At 42.8% G+C, this 14170-nt stretch overlaps 1 protein-coding gene across 1 annotated transcript in view; it reads right to left on the bottom strand.

The window, feature by feature from the left end:
- Positions 1 to 373: 373 nt before the first annotated feature.
- The window catches only part of MRPS5 (mitochondrial ribosomal protein S5), a 34111-nt gene continuing 20314 nt past the window's right edge, over positions 374 to 14170 (bottom strand). The window contains 7 exon segments of the mRNA XM_028518373.1: positions 374 to 489; positions 492 to 561; positions 563 to 674; positions 676 to 809; positions 2924 to 3011; positions 3013 to 3174; positions 3260 to 3360. Coding sequence (XP_028374174.1) covers positions 374 to 489; positions 492 to 561; positions 563 to 674; positions 676 to 809; positions 2924 to 3011; positions 3013 to 3174; positions 3260 to 3360 — 783 coding nt within the window.

The raw sequence follows: 14170 nt of genomic DNA, 5'->3' as shown, positions 1-14170 counted from the left end.
AGGGTCCCTTAACTTTCTGATTACTTCCAGCTATTAAAACTCACAGCCGGGTCCAGTTTAAACCTCCAGTTTCCAATCTTATGAAAAGTTCTCTCCCTTTCCAAAGGCAGGGACACAAAGAGGTGGTGGTGGTGGTGGTGGTGGTGTGTGTGTGTGTTTAGCTCTTTACACCCGCTTACCCCATCCTTAAGGTGTTGAGGTAGAGAGGAAGGAATGAGAAAGGGGAAGGCATACCCTTTACTTAACTTGTAAGAGCTGTAGATGTGGGATAGCATTTTTTTAAAGTTAAAATTATAATTATTTATTATTTGTAAATAAAAAAGTTAAGGTTGGTCTCTCCTGGAAAAAAAAACACAAATAAACAACAAAAACCCTAACTTTCCACAGCATGAGACTGAGTCTCCTCCAGAGGCCGACCCCACCAACACTGTGGTGTGTGAGGCTGCGGGAGCTCAGGGGTGGCTCTCTTTAAATCCGACCATATGGAGCCTTGATTTCCTGGGTGGTCTTCACCTCCTCCTCATCTTCTGGCTCTGAATCCTTTCTCAAGGCCCCCTGGGGGTGAAGCGGGCAAGGTGGGCAGAGGGCTGCACTCTTCCTGGAACTTATCAGTCAGCTATTGGCAGATTCCCTGGTGAGAGAGCCTATGGAAGAGGCCCTGGGTGATGTCGAGCTTGCAGGGATCCCAAGACCTTGGCAAACATGTCTTTGATGCCAGTGAGACAGCAAATGGTGATGATGGCCCAGTGGCAGCAGAGGACATAGCCTCTGGGTTGTTTCTTCATCTTGATATATGTCCTTTTAAAACTGAAAGACATATCAGAAGTTTTCCTGCCTATGTTTTCCTTTAGGACTTTTATGGTGTCACAACTTATATTTAAGTCTTTTATCCATTTTGAGTTGATTCTGGTGTATGGTGTAAGTTGGTGGTCTAGTTTCTTTGTTTTAGAGGTACCAGTCCAGTTCTGCCAACACCATTCATTGAAGAGACTGTTTTTATTCCAGCGTATACTTGTGCCCCCTTTGTCAAATATTAATTGATCATAGAGACTTGGGTTTATTTCTGGGCTCCCTATTCTGTTCCATTGATCTATGTGTCTGTTCTCATGGCAGTACCAGGCAGTTTTGATTACAGGGGCCTTGTAGTATAGTTTGATATCAGGTATTGTGATCCTTCCTACTTTGTTCTTCTTTCTCAAGATTGCTGAGGCTATTAAGGTCTTTTTTGTTCCATTTAAATTTTTGAAATATTTGTTCTAGATCTGTGGAATATGCCATTGTTATTTTAATAGAAGTTGCATTGAATCTATAGGAATTGCACTGAATCTACAGGTTGCTTTGGGTAGTATGGACATTTTAATGATGTTAATTCTTCCAATCCATGAACAGGGTACATGCTTCCATTTATTTGTATCTTCCTCAATTTCTTTCCTCAGTGTTCTATAGTTTTCTGAGTTCAGGTCTTTTACCTCCTTGGTTAAATTTATTCCTAGGTACTTTATTTTTCTGCTGTAGTAAATAGGACTTTTTCCTTAGTTTCTCTTTCTGATAATTCATTGTTGCTATGCAAAAATGCCATCAATTTCTGCATATTGACTTTGTATGCCACTATTTTGCCAAATTCACTTATTAGGTCGAGTAGTTTTTTGGTGGAGACTATAGGGTTTTCTATGTACACTATTATGTCATCTGCAAACAATGACAGTTTTACTTCCTCTTTTATAATTTGGAAGCCTTTTATTTATTTATTTTTCTTGTCTGATTGCTGTGGCTAGAACTTCCAGTACTAGGTTGAATAAGAGTGGTGAAAGAGGACACCCTTGCCTTATTCCTTGCATTAAGAGGACACCAATCTTAAGGGGAAAGCTTTTAGTTTTTGCCCATTGAGTATGATGTTGGCAGTAGATTTCTTGTATATGGCCTTTATAATAATATATTGGAAAAGTGTTTAATCTCTAAAATATATAAAGAAATCATATGATTTAACACCAGGAAGACAGACAATCCAATTATAAAATGGGCAAAGGACCTAAATAGACACTTCTCCAAGGAGGGCATACAGAAGTCCTATAGACCTATGAGAAGATGTTCAACATTACTGGCCATCAGAGAGGTGCAAATTAAAACCACAATGAAATATCACATCCTACCTATCAGAATGGCCATCACGAATAAATCAACAAACAAACAACAAATAAGTGCTGATGAGGATGTGGAGAAAAGGGAACTCTAGTGGACTCTTGGTAGGAATGCCAACTGGTACAGCCACTGTGGAAAACAGTATGAAATTTATTCAAAAAATTAAAAATGGAACTGCCTTTTGACCCAGCGATCCCGCTGCTGGTATTTATTATACCTTAAGAATCTTGAATCACCAATCCAAAACAACCTATGTATCCCTGTGTTCATAGCAGCACTATTTACAATAACCAAGTGCTAGAAATAGCCTAGGTGCCCATCAGTAGATGAGCATGTGGTACATTTACATAATGGAATACTACACAACAGAAAGTAAGAAGGAACTCCTGCCTTTTGCAACAGCATGGATGGAACTGGAGAATATTATGCTAAGTGAAATAAGCCAGTCAGTGAAAGACAAATACCATATGATCTCAGCTATTAGAGGAATATAATGAACAAAATAAATGAACAAGAAAAATAGAACCAGAGGAGTGGAAACGTTGAATAGACTGACAGCAACTAGAGGGGTAGGGGGGAGGGGATAATGGTGGAAAGAAGGGGGAGGGATTAGTCAAAGAACATGTATGAATGACCCATGGACATGAACAATGGTGTGGGGATTGACTGTGGGAACGGGAATTGAGCTGGGCAATGGAGGGCAAAGGGCAAAAAAAAATTGGGACAGTTGTAATATAACAATAAAAAAATTAAAAAATAATATTAAAAAGGAAAAAGTAAATGCTAAAGAGATATCATGGACTATTGCCTGGTATTTATATCATTCTATATAATGCAAGTAGTGAACTGCTCTATTCTTGCTTTTCTGAACGTGTCATCCATTCACTCACTTTCCCAGTGGCACAGCCTGTGGCTCCATTGCTATTTCCCATGGCGACCAGGACATGGACTTATCTCTTTCTTTCCTCTTTTGCTGTCATATTAGAAACATTTCTTACCTCAAGTATCTTGGCATCAAAATCATCATATGTTTCTCCACTGGGACCAGGGTTGGGAGGGCCAAGACTGACACTTCCGAACCTTATGTTTCCACTCCAGCCTCACTCCTGCTTAAGCTTCTTCATCTTCCTCTTTTGGTACCACTCTTCTTGCTGCTAGATGATGTCAGCTTCCACCTTTTCCTGTTTTTCTTTGCTTTTTGCAGCAATGGTTTGCACAGCTCTATCCTCACAAGAGGGACATTCAGGCCAGGATGTAGGAGGCCACTACAGCTTCCACTGATAATCTGACTCCTGTTGAAAACCTTCTCTCTCTCTCTCTCTCTCTGCTCCCCCTTTCTCTTTGCTTTTCGTTCTCTTGCACCAGCACCAGCCTCTGTGAAAGCACATTTCCATAGCTCATATGCTGTCAATTTAGTGAAGAAACTATAGGAATCTGTACTGTTCGCCTATCAAGTTGCTGGGAGAAAAAATCTAGATTGTGACACACAGACCAAGGTGCTGAAATGACAATTGTCTCTCATTCCTGGAGGGACAATGGGTCATTGCTGAGAACAGTGTTCAACACCAAAGTGGAAGCTGTTGGAGATGTGTTTAAGTAAAGCTGCCTGGACCATAGATGTCCTGCCAGTGTGCCACCCAGTGCAGGAAGGCAGCCCGCTGTGCCTGTGCCCACTGCCACCTGTGGTGTCGTGTTCTCACCTCATTCTGGCTGACAGCAGGTCTGTCTGTCTGAGGCACAAAACTTTTGCATTCCAACCCACAGAAGCTCTCTCTGATCAGTCTCTTCTCTGAGTTTAAAGTCAAATAATAATAGTTCACAATTATTAAACACTGAGTATGTGCCAGGGGCTGTGCTAAGTATTTTGTATGACATAACTTTTCCAACCCTAACAACAGCTCTAAGGTAGGTAAATGTTTATTATGTCCATTGTACAGTTAAGACAACTAAGGCTCAGAGAGATTGAGTGCCTTCCCAAAGTCACACAGCACACAGTGGCAGAGCTGTGGTAGAAACCCTGGACTGACCAGCTCTGTAGTCCATGCCTTTAGCCATTTTGTTACATGAGGAGTTGAGAAAATGTGAGTATAGATGGGGCAAAATCTTTTAATTTTTGAGCAGTCAGACCAAAAATCCCGGGCCAGTCACCCAATGGGGAGAAGTACATGAAGGGTCTCTTTGACTTTAAGTGGAGTTATGCACAAGAATAAGAGATTAAGGGAGTTTTGGGGTCCATTTCTGAAGGATCTAAGGTCATAAAGAACCCAATCATCTATGGGAGGTTGGATACCATGTGAGGGCTAAGACTGGAAAACCTGTCAGTGCATTGTGCGGTTTAGATCTTCTGGCAGATCTAATTTGACAGAGGGCATTTAAAGCACCTGAATCTGCAGACAGTCTAACTCAATCAATTGATTGCCCAATTGTGCAAGCATTTTGACTTTGGTTTATTCCAGCATTTTGCTGAATTGCCTTGAGTTGCTTATGTTCCCAAATACTGATAGACACATTTGCATCATGTCTTTAAGTGCCCAGCTCTGTGGTGGTCACTTAGGGGGAAATGTGTTCTGTCGCTAAGGAGTTACTGCCTAGTTTGGTGGGAAACTTCACAGGAACCACTTGCTCTATCTTAGCCCTGCAAAAGATTGCCTATATTTATTATTTATGAATAATTATTAATAATTGTGAACTATTATTTATTTATTTATTTATGTTTGCCATGCTTTGGTGTTATCCTTTTACTTTGCACTTTGGAGGTGTTTTAATCAGTTAGTGCCAGATTAATGCCACATAATAAACCTTTCCCATACTCAGTGATATGTAACAGTGAACATGTATTTAGCTAGTGCATTGAAGGAGGCTGGGGAATCTGCTGAACTTAGCTGGGCTTGCTCTTGCAACTGTAGCTCACCAGGGGATTTGCTGAGCCAGGCTGGGCTCAGTTGAGTGGTTCTGCTACAGGTTCCAGGTCTGTGGGTTAATGAGTCAGCTTGGCTCCACATATCTCTAGCCTTGTTTGGAATAGCAGCTAGCCAGGGCATGCCCTTCTCATGGACCCCAAAACTCTCTTATGCAGGAAAGAGATGCAGGGAAATGGACCCAAAGACTCTCTTATGCAGGAAAGAGATGCAGGAAAGCACATCAAGCTGTACAAACCTAAGTCTCCTGCATGCATCACATGTCTTCATCCCATTGATAAAGAAAGTCATATAACCAGCTCCCAAATCAATAAGTGGAGGACTACCAAGTTATGTGGCAAGGAGAATGAGGCCAGGGAGGGGAGAATAACTCTGAGAAACTTATAAAAAATAGTCATGAGCCCTGGCTGGCTGGTGTGGCTCAGTGGATTGAGTACTAGACTGTGAAACAAAGGGTTGCCAGTTTGATTCCCAGTCAGGGAACATGCATTGGTTGCAGACCAGGTCCCCAGTAGGGGGTATGTGAGGGGCAACCACACATTGATGTGTCTCTCTCTTCCCCTCTCTCTAAAAATAAATAAGTAAAATCTTTAAAAAAGAGAGAAATAGTCACAAAAGACTCCTGGTGTGTGGATGCTATTGGGAGGGTTGCCTATTTCCCTTCTCTCCCAGGGCCTGTCATGTTTATGCATCAGAGAAAGCTGTGCTTCCCTTGAGCAATGGAGTATTTTTATTGGATGAATGCCATGAATCTCATGTTTCCTCTTTGCTGTGGCCAGCAGGAAGCCCAGAGTCAAATTGCAGCTCATGTCTACCTGGGACTGTAATCACCATTCCTGATGCTTAAGTGATCCCAACCACCTATGGCTTTGTCTTCTTTTCCTTCTAAGACACCTTCATTTATTTTGTCTTTTTGCATTGCATAGATTTTTGTCAGCAGCCACAATTCTTTTCTTGAATAAGGTGGGGATAAGCGAACACACCTAAAATGCTAGATGAGGGTTACAGATGATCCATTCCACTAATATTTACCAAGCACCTATTGTGTGTCAGATTCTGTAGCTGGTACTGAGGTTATTACATGGTTAAGTCTTACTCATTCCCTGTCTTTGAGGACCTTACATGACAATAGGCTATGGCAGGGTTTCTCAGTGTCAGCACTATTGGTATTTTGGGCTGGATAATTCTTTTTTTTTTTGGTATGTGTATTGTGGAGCTGGAGGGAGGATGGTCCTGTGCATTGCAGTTTATTTAGATGCATCCATGCACTCTACCTAATAGATAGTAGTATCCCCCCAGCCCCAGTTGTAGCAGTTAAAAATAGCTCCAGATTTGCCAACTCTCTCTCCAGGAGCACAATTACCCTTGGCTGAAAACCACTGGGTTACAGTAAGTGCAATTGTAGGAGGTTGGGAGCCCGGATGGCTTGCTGGAGGAGGTGGCATCAGAGTGGAGGCCTGGAGGCCAGTTGCACGAACTGGTGAAGGGTAAGGCAGAGGTCATTTCTGTTACATGGGGCAGCAGGTGTTGGTGGAGCTGCACAGAGCTGTGCAGGAATGATGAGAGATGAATCAGAGATGCAGGCGGAGACATGCGCTAAAGGTCTGATCTTGCAGACTTTGATCCAAGGCCTTCAATCAATTAGATTCTGTAGGTCAGTGAAGCTCAAACTTCAGGATATCTCATAAGGTACATATGTTAAACATGCAGGCAGATTCCTGCGCCCCACCCCAGTGTTTTTAATCCAGGATGATTGGACATTATGAATAATGCTATTAGAAACACCTGTACATAGTTTTTACATGGATCTATACATAGTACAGTTGGAATCATATGGGTAACTCTATGTTTAAACTTTTGAAGAATTGCCAGCTTTGTTTTACAAAGCAAGCACACTATTTTGCATTCCCACCAGTAGTGTACGAGGGTTCCAATTATTCCCTATCTTTACCAACATTTATTATTGCCCATGTTTTTTGTTATATCCATTCTAGTGGGTGTGAAGTGGTGTCTCACTGGGGTTTGGATTTGCATTTCCCTGATGGCTAATGATGTCAAGTGCCTTTTCACATGCTTCTTGGTGGACAATGTGTAAAGCTTCCCCAGGTTATTCTAATATGCAGGCAGAGTTGTGAAACAACCTGTCTGTGTTGAGGGAAAGCAGAGATGCTTGTGGGGGAGTGTAGTTGGGAAAAGATTCCTGGAGGAAAATAAGCAGCCAGGAGAGGTTAGATTTGCAACTCTAGTTGAGGTCTAACAGGCTGAGATCCTCTGGGAGCCACTGCAGGAGGGATTGGAGGGAGAAGAGCTGGCAAGGAGAGAGCTCTGATAGGAGGCTTCTGCAGGGTACAGTGGAGGGGGTCTAACTGGAGAGAGAAGAGTGGAAATGTAAAGAGGGGGCTGTGTGGGAGAGATATGGAGAATTGGAATAGATCAGACTTCAGGTCGATAAAGCACTTGGGGCAGGGGAGAGGAGAGAGGGAAGGAAAGAGTCAGATTTCGAGTTTTTTCTACATCAGTGGCAGAGATGGGGAATCCATTTTGGGGAATGGGTCAGATCTAGAATGGAGGCAGAGAGGAGGTAGGGATACAAACAGCATAAGTCCAGGGTACATCTCCTTACCCTTCTTGAGCCTCCCCCAGTTCATCTGTAAGTTGAGGTGACGATCCTTTGTTGCAGGTTGTGTATAAGGATTAAGTGAGGTAATTGATATAGCCTGGAGAGCTGCATTGACACACACTTTGTTTATGCATCTAATTTATTACCCTGTATTATTATTTACATTTGGCTCTTTCGCTACAAGACTGTCTTATTTATCTTTATAACTGTCTTATGTATTTGTATAACCTCAGTGCCTGTAACTGATCAGGGCCAGATTTACAGTTTCCTTCCCTTCCCCTTATTAATGGTTGAGCACTCATCGTGAGCTGGGAGTTGTATATATTGGTTATGTTCTGTCTGCTTCCAACAACCCTCCAAGGGTACCATCCCCGGTTTACAGATGAACAAAACAAACCCTTGGGAGTTACTTGTCTGTGGCTGAGTAAATTTACAGTGCAGTGGGGGAAGGGAATAAACGTTTACTGAGTCCATGCTGTATGCCAGATTATGTAGTTTTTCTTAGCGTTCCAATCACCCAGTAAGATGGCATGATTATCACCATTTTGCCGATAAGGAAACAAATTGCCCAAGACCACACAGCCAATGAAGTGGCAGAGCCCATGGCTCCCCGTTGTAGCACATGGTGTCTACCAAGACCTTCAGGCAGTGGGAGAAGGGATTGTGGAAAGGAAGGGTCAGTGAGAGCTGGGAGGAGCAGTTCAAGGACCACCGCCTGCAGTACCACCCTTTGTTCCTAGATGGCGCGCAAGGCTCAGCTTCCAGGACACACCTGGCGCTCCAACCTTCTCTGGTAAACAGGCTACTGGTTTTATGCAACAATTTATTGTAAGGAAAGCAAGAGATTAAAATAAATTTTTTGTCCTAATTTTGTTTTTGTTTCTGCTTGAAAACCTAGTCTATTGCCTCGAAGTCTGCAGTTCATTTTTGTAGCTCCACCAGCCTAATATGCTGGCAAAACCCTGGGGTTGGAGCCATGAAGGTACTAGCAGAGTGAGACATTGCAGGCAAAAAATAAAGTGAAGTCTCCCCATCACATCGAGCCCCTCTGTTGAATCTTTCATTAAGTTGCCATGGTTTGTAGATGTCAGCCAATTCCCCCACCCTGGAAAGCAGGGCTCTTGCTGGTCAGAAGAAAGAATATTGTCTGAGGTGGAAAGAATTTCTCTTTCTGTGTCTGACCCCTCATTTTGTGAAGGTGGATGGCTAAGTCCTAGGTCGGAATTCAGGTCCTTCAGTTCAGTTTTGCTCACCCCATTCTCATTCTCTCCCTCTCGCTTTCTTAAATTTAAAGCATTTGTTGCTTAGACTGGGGTTTGTGAACATGATGAGGGAAGTGGGTTGGGTAAAAAAAGCAGAGTGGTGAGGACTGTGGCAAACTGGAGGTTCCTTTCTCTGTTTTAGGTGGCAAGCTGGGTCTCAGCTCCAGCTAAGAGGAGATGCCATATTACCCATTTAAAAAATTTTTTTTGGCTTGATTTTTAAAAGATCAGAAATCTGGAGTTTTATGTTTTCTAATGTTTAAGAGTTACCAACTAAGTAAAAAAGGTGTGAGGGAATGAAAATGCTGCATATGGTCTCTGGTATAGACAAATTAGAGGAACCTCCTACCATATCCTGTGAAACACACTTGGTTATCCAGGTGGCCAGAGAGGAGAAGGGCTGTGTTCACTGGAAAACGGGGACCTTGGAGGGTTGTGTGGAAGGATCTCAGGTGCTGAGGTTTTTGTCTGGTTTGGGCAGAACCCCAGGAAGGGGAGCGTGGACAGGCAGGAGATAGTCAGACATGGAAGTCATGGGTGGGAGACCTAAGAGAGGGCACGGAGCTTCAGGCCAGCTCAGATAGGTCTTGCCAGGCTGGTTTGAAGGGCAGTCTGGTGGTCCGCTGCTGGGACTCATGTTCAAAGGGGAAAAAGAGCTGTTCTGAGATATGGAGAGTGATGTCATCTTTATTTCTCATTTTCCTCCTTAGTTATTCTCAAAGTCTCAATGTGGGAATTCTCTTCAAGCACACTGTGGATCTGGATACTAACTCTAACTCCAGTCCCCCTCCACCCCCCTTTTTTTCTTTTTGCTTTGGCCACCAGGGAACTGGGAGCCCAGCTGGAGTTCCAATGCTTAGAAATTGTGCAGAACCTTGTGGATAGCACAGGGGTATTTCCCCTTGGCCTTCATGTCCTATCCCATGTATACTTTCCCTGGCTTTGTCTTTTAATCACATTTTCCAATTTTATTGTGTTGTGTACCTTTTCAAAAGCTGCCTTAAGTCTTCTGTGGAATGAATAAAAATGCTTGTGTAGCAGGCATTTGGCTGACTGAGCTGGGTGGGAGAAGGGTCTAGATGCTTTTACTGTGGCCAATACTTCTCTCTCCTCTACCTTCTCCCAGGCTCTGAAGGCTCTGCTCTGGGAAGATGAATGCTAGGGAGGATGAACTAGAACCCCTTTTCCATTTAGCCTTTTGCAGTGGGTCTGAGGTTGTATGATTAGAGGGACATAGATTGGCAGCTGCTTTTCATAAGAGGCTTGGTGATATCCTAGGTGAGGTGTGGTGGCCAGAAGTTGTCAGAACTCTCAGAGGGAGTTTCTATGGCTCTAGAGACAAGAAAAACAGCTTCAGGGCCTCGGTGACCACTGGTAACACTGGGTTGGCAAGAGTGCCATTCTCCCAAGCTCTGCAGGCAAACCTGCTGTTTGCTGTTCTCAGACAACCCAATAGACTGGAAGCTTTGGGGGCATCTAGAGTAATCTGTTGGCTAAAAGCAGCAATGAGGCTTCCCTCAGCCTCTGCGTGGGAAGTGCAGACAAGGAAGAGCTTGTGGCCTCTGAGTTTTAAATGCAGATGGCCACCTTGTATCATGCCAGGGCTCTTCAAGTTGACTAGAGAGCACTTTGAGTGGGGCTAATTCCTATAAAATCATCCAAGTAAAAGGGGCACATGCTGTTGTCATTTGCACATGAAAGAAAGTATGATGATTTGGCAGATCAATCAACATTAGAAATGCAATTTTCATTGGTCCAGCAATTCCACTTCTTGGAATCTATCCTACAGAAATGTTCAGGTGCATGTGGAATAACATATGTTCAACATGTTTATTACATCATTGTTTATCATAATGAAAAAGTGAGAGTAACTTAAATATCCATCAATGAGTGAGTACCTAAATTATGGTACACCCATATGAGGGAGTGACATCTTAGTTGTTAAAGTGATAAGATAAATTATATGTGCTAACATGGCAATATCACCCAAACGTACCCAGTTTAAATAAACTATATATCTATCTGTGTATGTAAAACTATATCTAATATATATATAATTATATATAACTGTACATGTGGCTATATATATTACTATATATGTACACACATACATATGCAATGCATGTGGATTTATTTACATGCAATAAATACCTTCTCCCCCAAAGGAGGATATCTGGGTTTGTGGACTAGCTGCTGGTGGCTGATCATGACTCATCAGAATGGACACTGGGGCAGGTTCTGGAGACGCCTTTCTATGCCAGGTGTTCACTTTAGTTCCTAAATCATGAGGGGTAGGGGTTTGGGAGGTCCTAAGGATGGATGTTGACCAACTAGTATGGAAGGATTTCCTTATTTTAACAACTGGTATGGCCATACTGATGCTCCTGGTTAAATATCAGTTTTGCTCTTGGTGGTCATATTTTAAGATTCAGTTACAAATGTGGTGGGCTTCCTATACCCTGGTTTGTGAGTGGGAAACTGTGAAGTGAGCTCCTCAGAGCAGAGGCCTCTGGGAGTTCCTTGATCGTGAGCTGTGGACTTGCTGTTCTGGGAACCGCATTCCTTCCCTGGATCTGACATTGCTGACAAGTCTGCTGCATCACAACCTTTAAGAGAACTGACCTAATCCTGCAGAAGGCTTGATATAATTAGTTGTTAATAACCAGGCCTGGGCTCCCCACGGTGCAAATTATTTCTGTATTGATCTCTACCTGCATTGTCAGCACTCTGGAAAGACTGGACTTTCTGTGCTTAATTCAGTCCCCTTCAACCAATAGTTTTGGTTTTGTCCTCCAAACAAAACACTCTTGTTTATTCTTTCTTTTCCCTCCCACAAATAATACAATCAATCCATTTCTCCTCCTTCCCCTGCCCAAACCTGGTCTGTTCCTGTAATCAATACATTTTGAAATGTCAATGTATTCCTGGCAAGGAGGAGGGGAAGGCAGGGAGGAGGATGGGGAAGGGGGGCCAGAGCTGATGGGAAGACAGCCTTAGTTGTCACCAGGCTGACAGGTTGCCATTTAAGTCCTATCATGGTAAATCCCCACCTATGTCAGATGCTTCCATACCTGCACACGTGGCATTCAGTGTGGTCTTTGGCTGTGGTTGACAGAAATACATATACATCCAACACCTTTCTCACTTGCTTCACAACTCAAAACCAAGCTGCTAAGCTTTCGGCTTTTTTTAAGTTATCAAGTAAACTGTATGGGAGTCATGCTCACTCTAACCCCAACCCAGGTCGCTTGCCCTGAGCCCCTCCTTATCCGTGAAGCTAGCTAGTGTTGGTGGGGGATGTGGAGAAGGTGTGTGGCAGGGATGGGAGAGACTCAAAGCTGGGCTAATGGTATGATTGAGCTGAACCAGCCAACCAGAGGTCTACTTCTCTGATTTAAGAATTTAATAATATTTTTAAAGAGTCAGTGTTTGCACATGCTGTCAGAGGATATTGTTTGGGGAAAGAAGCATTAACATTGACCATCTACTATATGCCAACAATTTTATAAATAGAATTTTTAATTATCACAATAAAGCCTCATTTCAGAGATGAGAAAACAAATGGAGACTAAGTGAATTGCCTCAAGGTTACATAGAAGGTAAATGACAGCCTCATTAGGAACCGTATCTCATACCCGTGTGTGTGTGTGTGTGTGTGTGTGTGTGTGTATCCTCTCATCTGAAAACTGAGAAAGAGAGAGAAAGGGAGAGAGGGAGAGAGGGAGAGAGAATGAGAACAAAAATAGTACCTCCTCACAGACTGGTTAAAAGGATTAAATGAGCTATGCCTGTAAAGTATTTAGTTAGACTAAGCACTTAGAAATAGTTGGTATTCTTATTATAATTATTCCCCTAGTATTCATAAAACATTTGCTTTCAGAAATTTCTGGTATCAGCACTGTTGCAAAAACTTTATTTTTTCTTGAGTTTTATATTAAAAATATGTAGGACATTGGAAATAAGTCAGATGGTATTTCTATCCTCAAAAACATGACCATCTGGTTTTGGGGGGATAGAGAAAGAAGAAAAAAGTGACACTACTGTACCATACTTATGATAGAAGGAATATGTTAGAAGGAGCACAGAGGAAGGTCTGGGGCAGGAGAAAAGGCCTTTAGGGGGATTTGAACTCATGAAAGATGGTGACTGGGTGTGAGCTCAGTGGCCAAGGAGTGGGAAGGAAATCCCACTCTTGTGAGCACAGGAGACAGCATATTCAAAGTCACGGAGGTGCGAAAAAGCATATGGGGGAACTGCAAGTAGGTTGTTACATCTGAAGTGAAGGGGCATTTTTAAGGAATGGCCGAAGAGAGGGCTGGGTCAGTAGATCATGATGGGCCTTCCTCCTGATGAAGGAGTGGACTTTATTTCAGAGGTGTTGCAAATCCTTGAAGGTTTTCAAATAGGAAAGAGGCCGATTCAGAATCGTGTTTCAGATTGCTTTGTCCTGCACATGGAGCTCCACTGGGGAAAACTGGAAGTGCAGGGCTGTGACGGGAGCTGCTGTAGACGAGTCAGAATCAGCTGCGAATGGAGGAAAATGGGATGGGAGAGTCATTCAGACCTGGAGTCCCCAACAGTTTGGGGTCAGTTGGATGTACAGAGTGGAGGTGGGGAGAGGAAGGCTAGAATGATCCCAGTTTGGTAGAGTCTTCGACCAAGAAAGGAGGCAGTGGGATGGGAGGTGGGGAGGATGTTTTAAAAGAAAGATGGAAAGTCAAGTTTTGCACTTTGAGTTTTAGGTATCTTCATTATCTGGGTGTAGCTGGGCAACACAGAAGGTGCCTAGTTCCATAAATACAGCATAGTAATTGGCGATTAATAGGAGATTAATACGTATTTGTTGAGGGATGAATAAGATCAGAATGTGGACGAGATTGCCCAGGAAGAACATGAGCCACACAGGGTGCGGAGAAGAAGAGTCCTGGGGACCATTAATTACCCCACAGACCTCTCCTCCCAAATAATGAATTTGGAGAAGCTTGGAATTCAAGAATCGTTAAGTATATCAATCAAGAGAAGGGGATTCAGGGTATGGCAGAAAGTTATTTTTAGTATTGACATTGACCTATAAAATGTATAGACTACACTTTTTCTGTATTAGAAATAATAGCCAACATATATTGAGTATTTACTGTGTCAGCTGGGTCCTGTGTCAAAAACTTTATCTGTATTTTTTTGCTTAATACTCTCAACATGATGACAGGAATATGCTATGTTTATTCCTTTTC

Source organism: Phyllostomus discolor, chromosome 3 (genome assembly GCF_004126475.2).
Source record: "Phyllostomus discolor isolate MPI-MPIP mPhyDis1 chromosome 3, mPhyDis1.pri.v3, whole genome shotgun sequence".
NCBI lineage: Eukaryota > Metazoa > Chordata > Mammalia > Chiroptera > Phyllostomidae > Phyllostomus > Phyllostomus discolor.
Note: the sequence above shows the minus strand (reverse complement) of the source record. Positions and strands in the feature narration are given on the sequence as shown.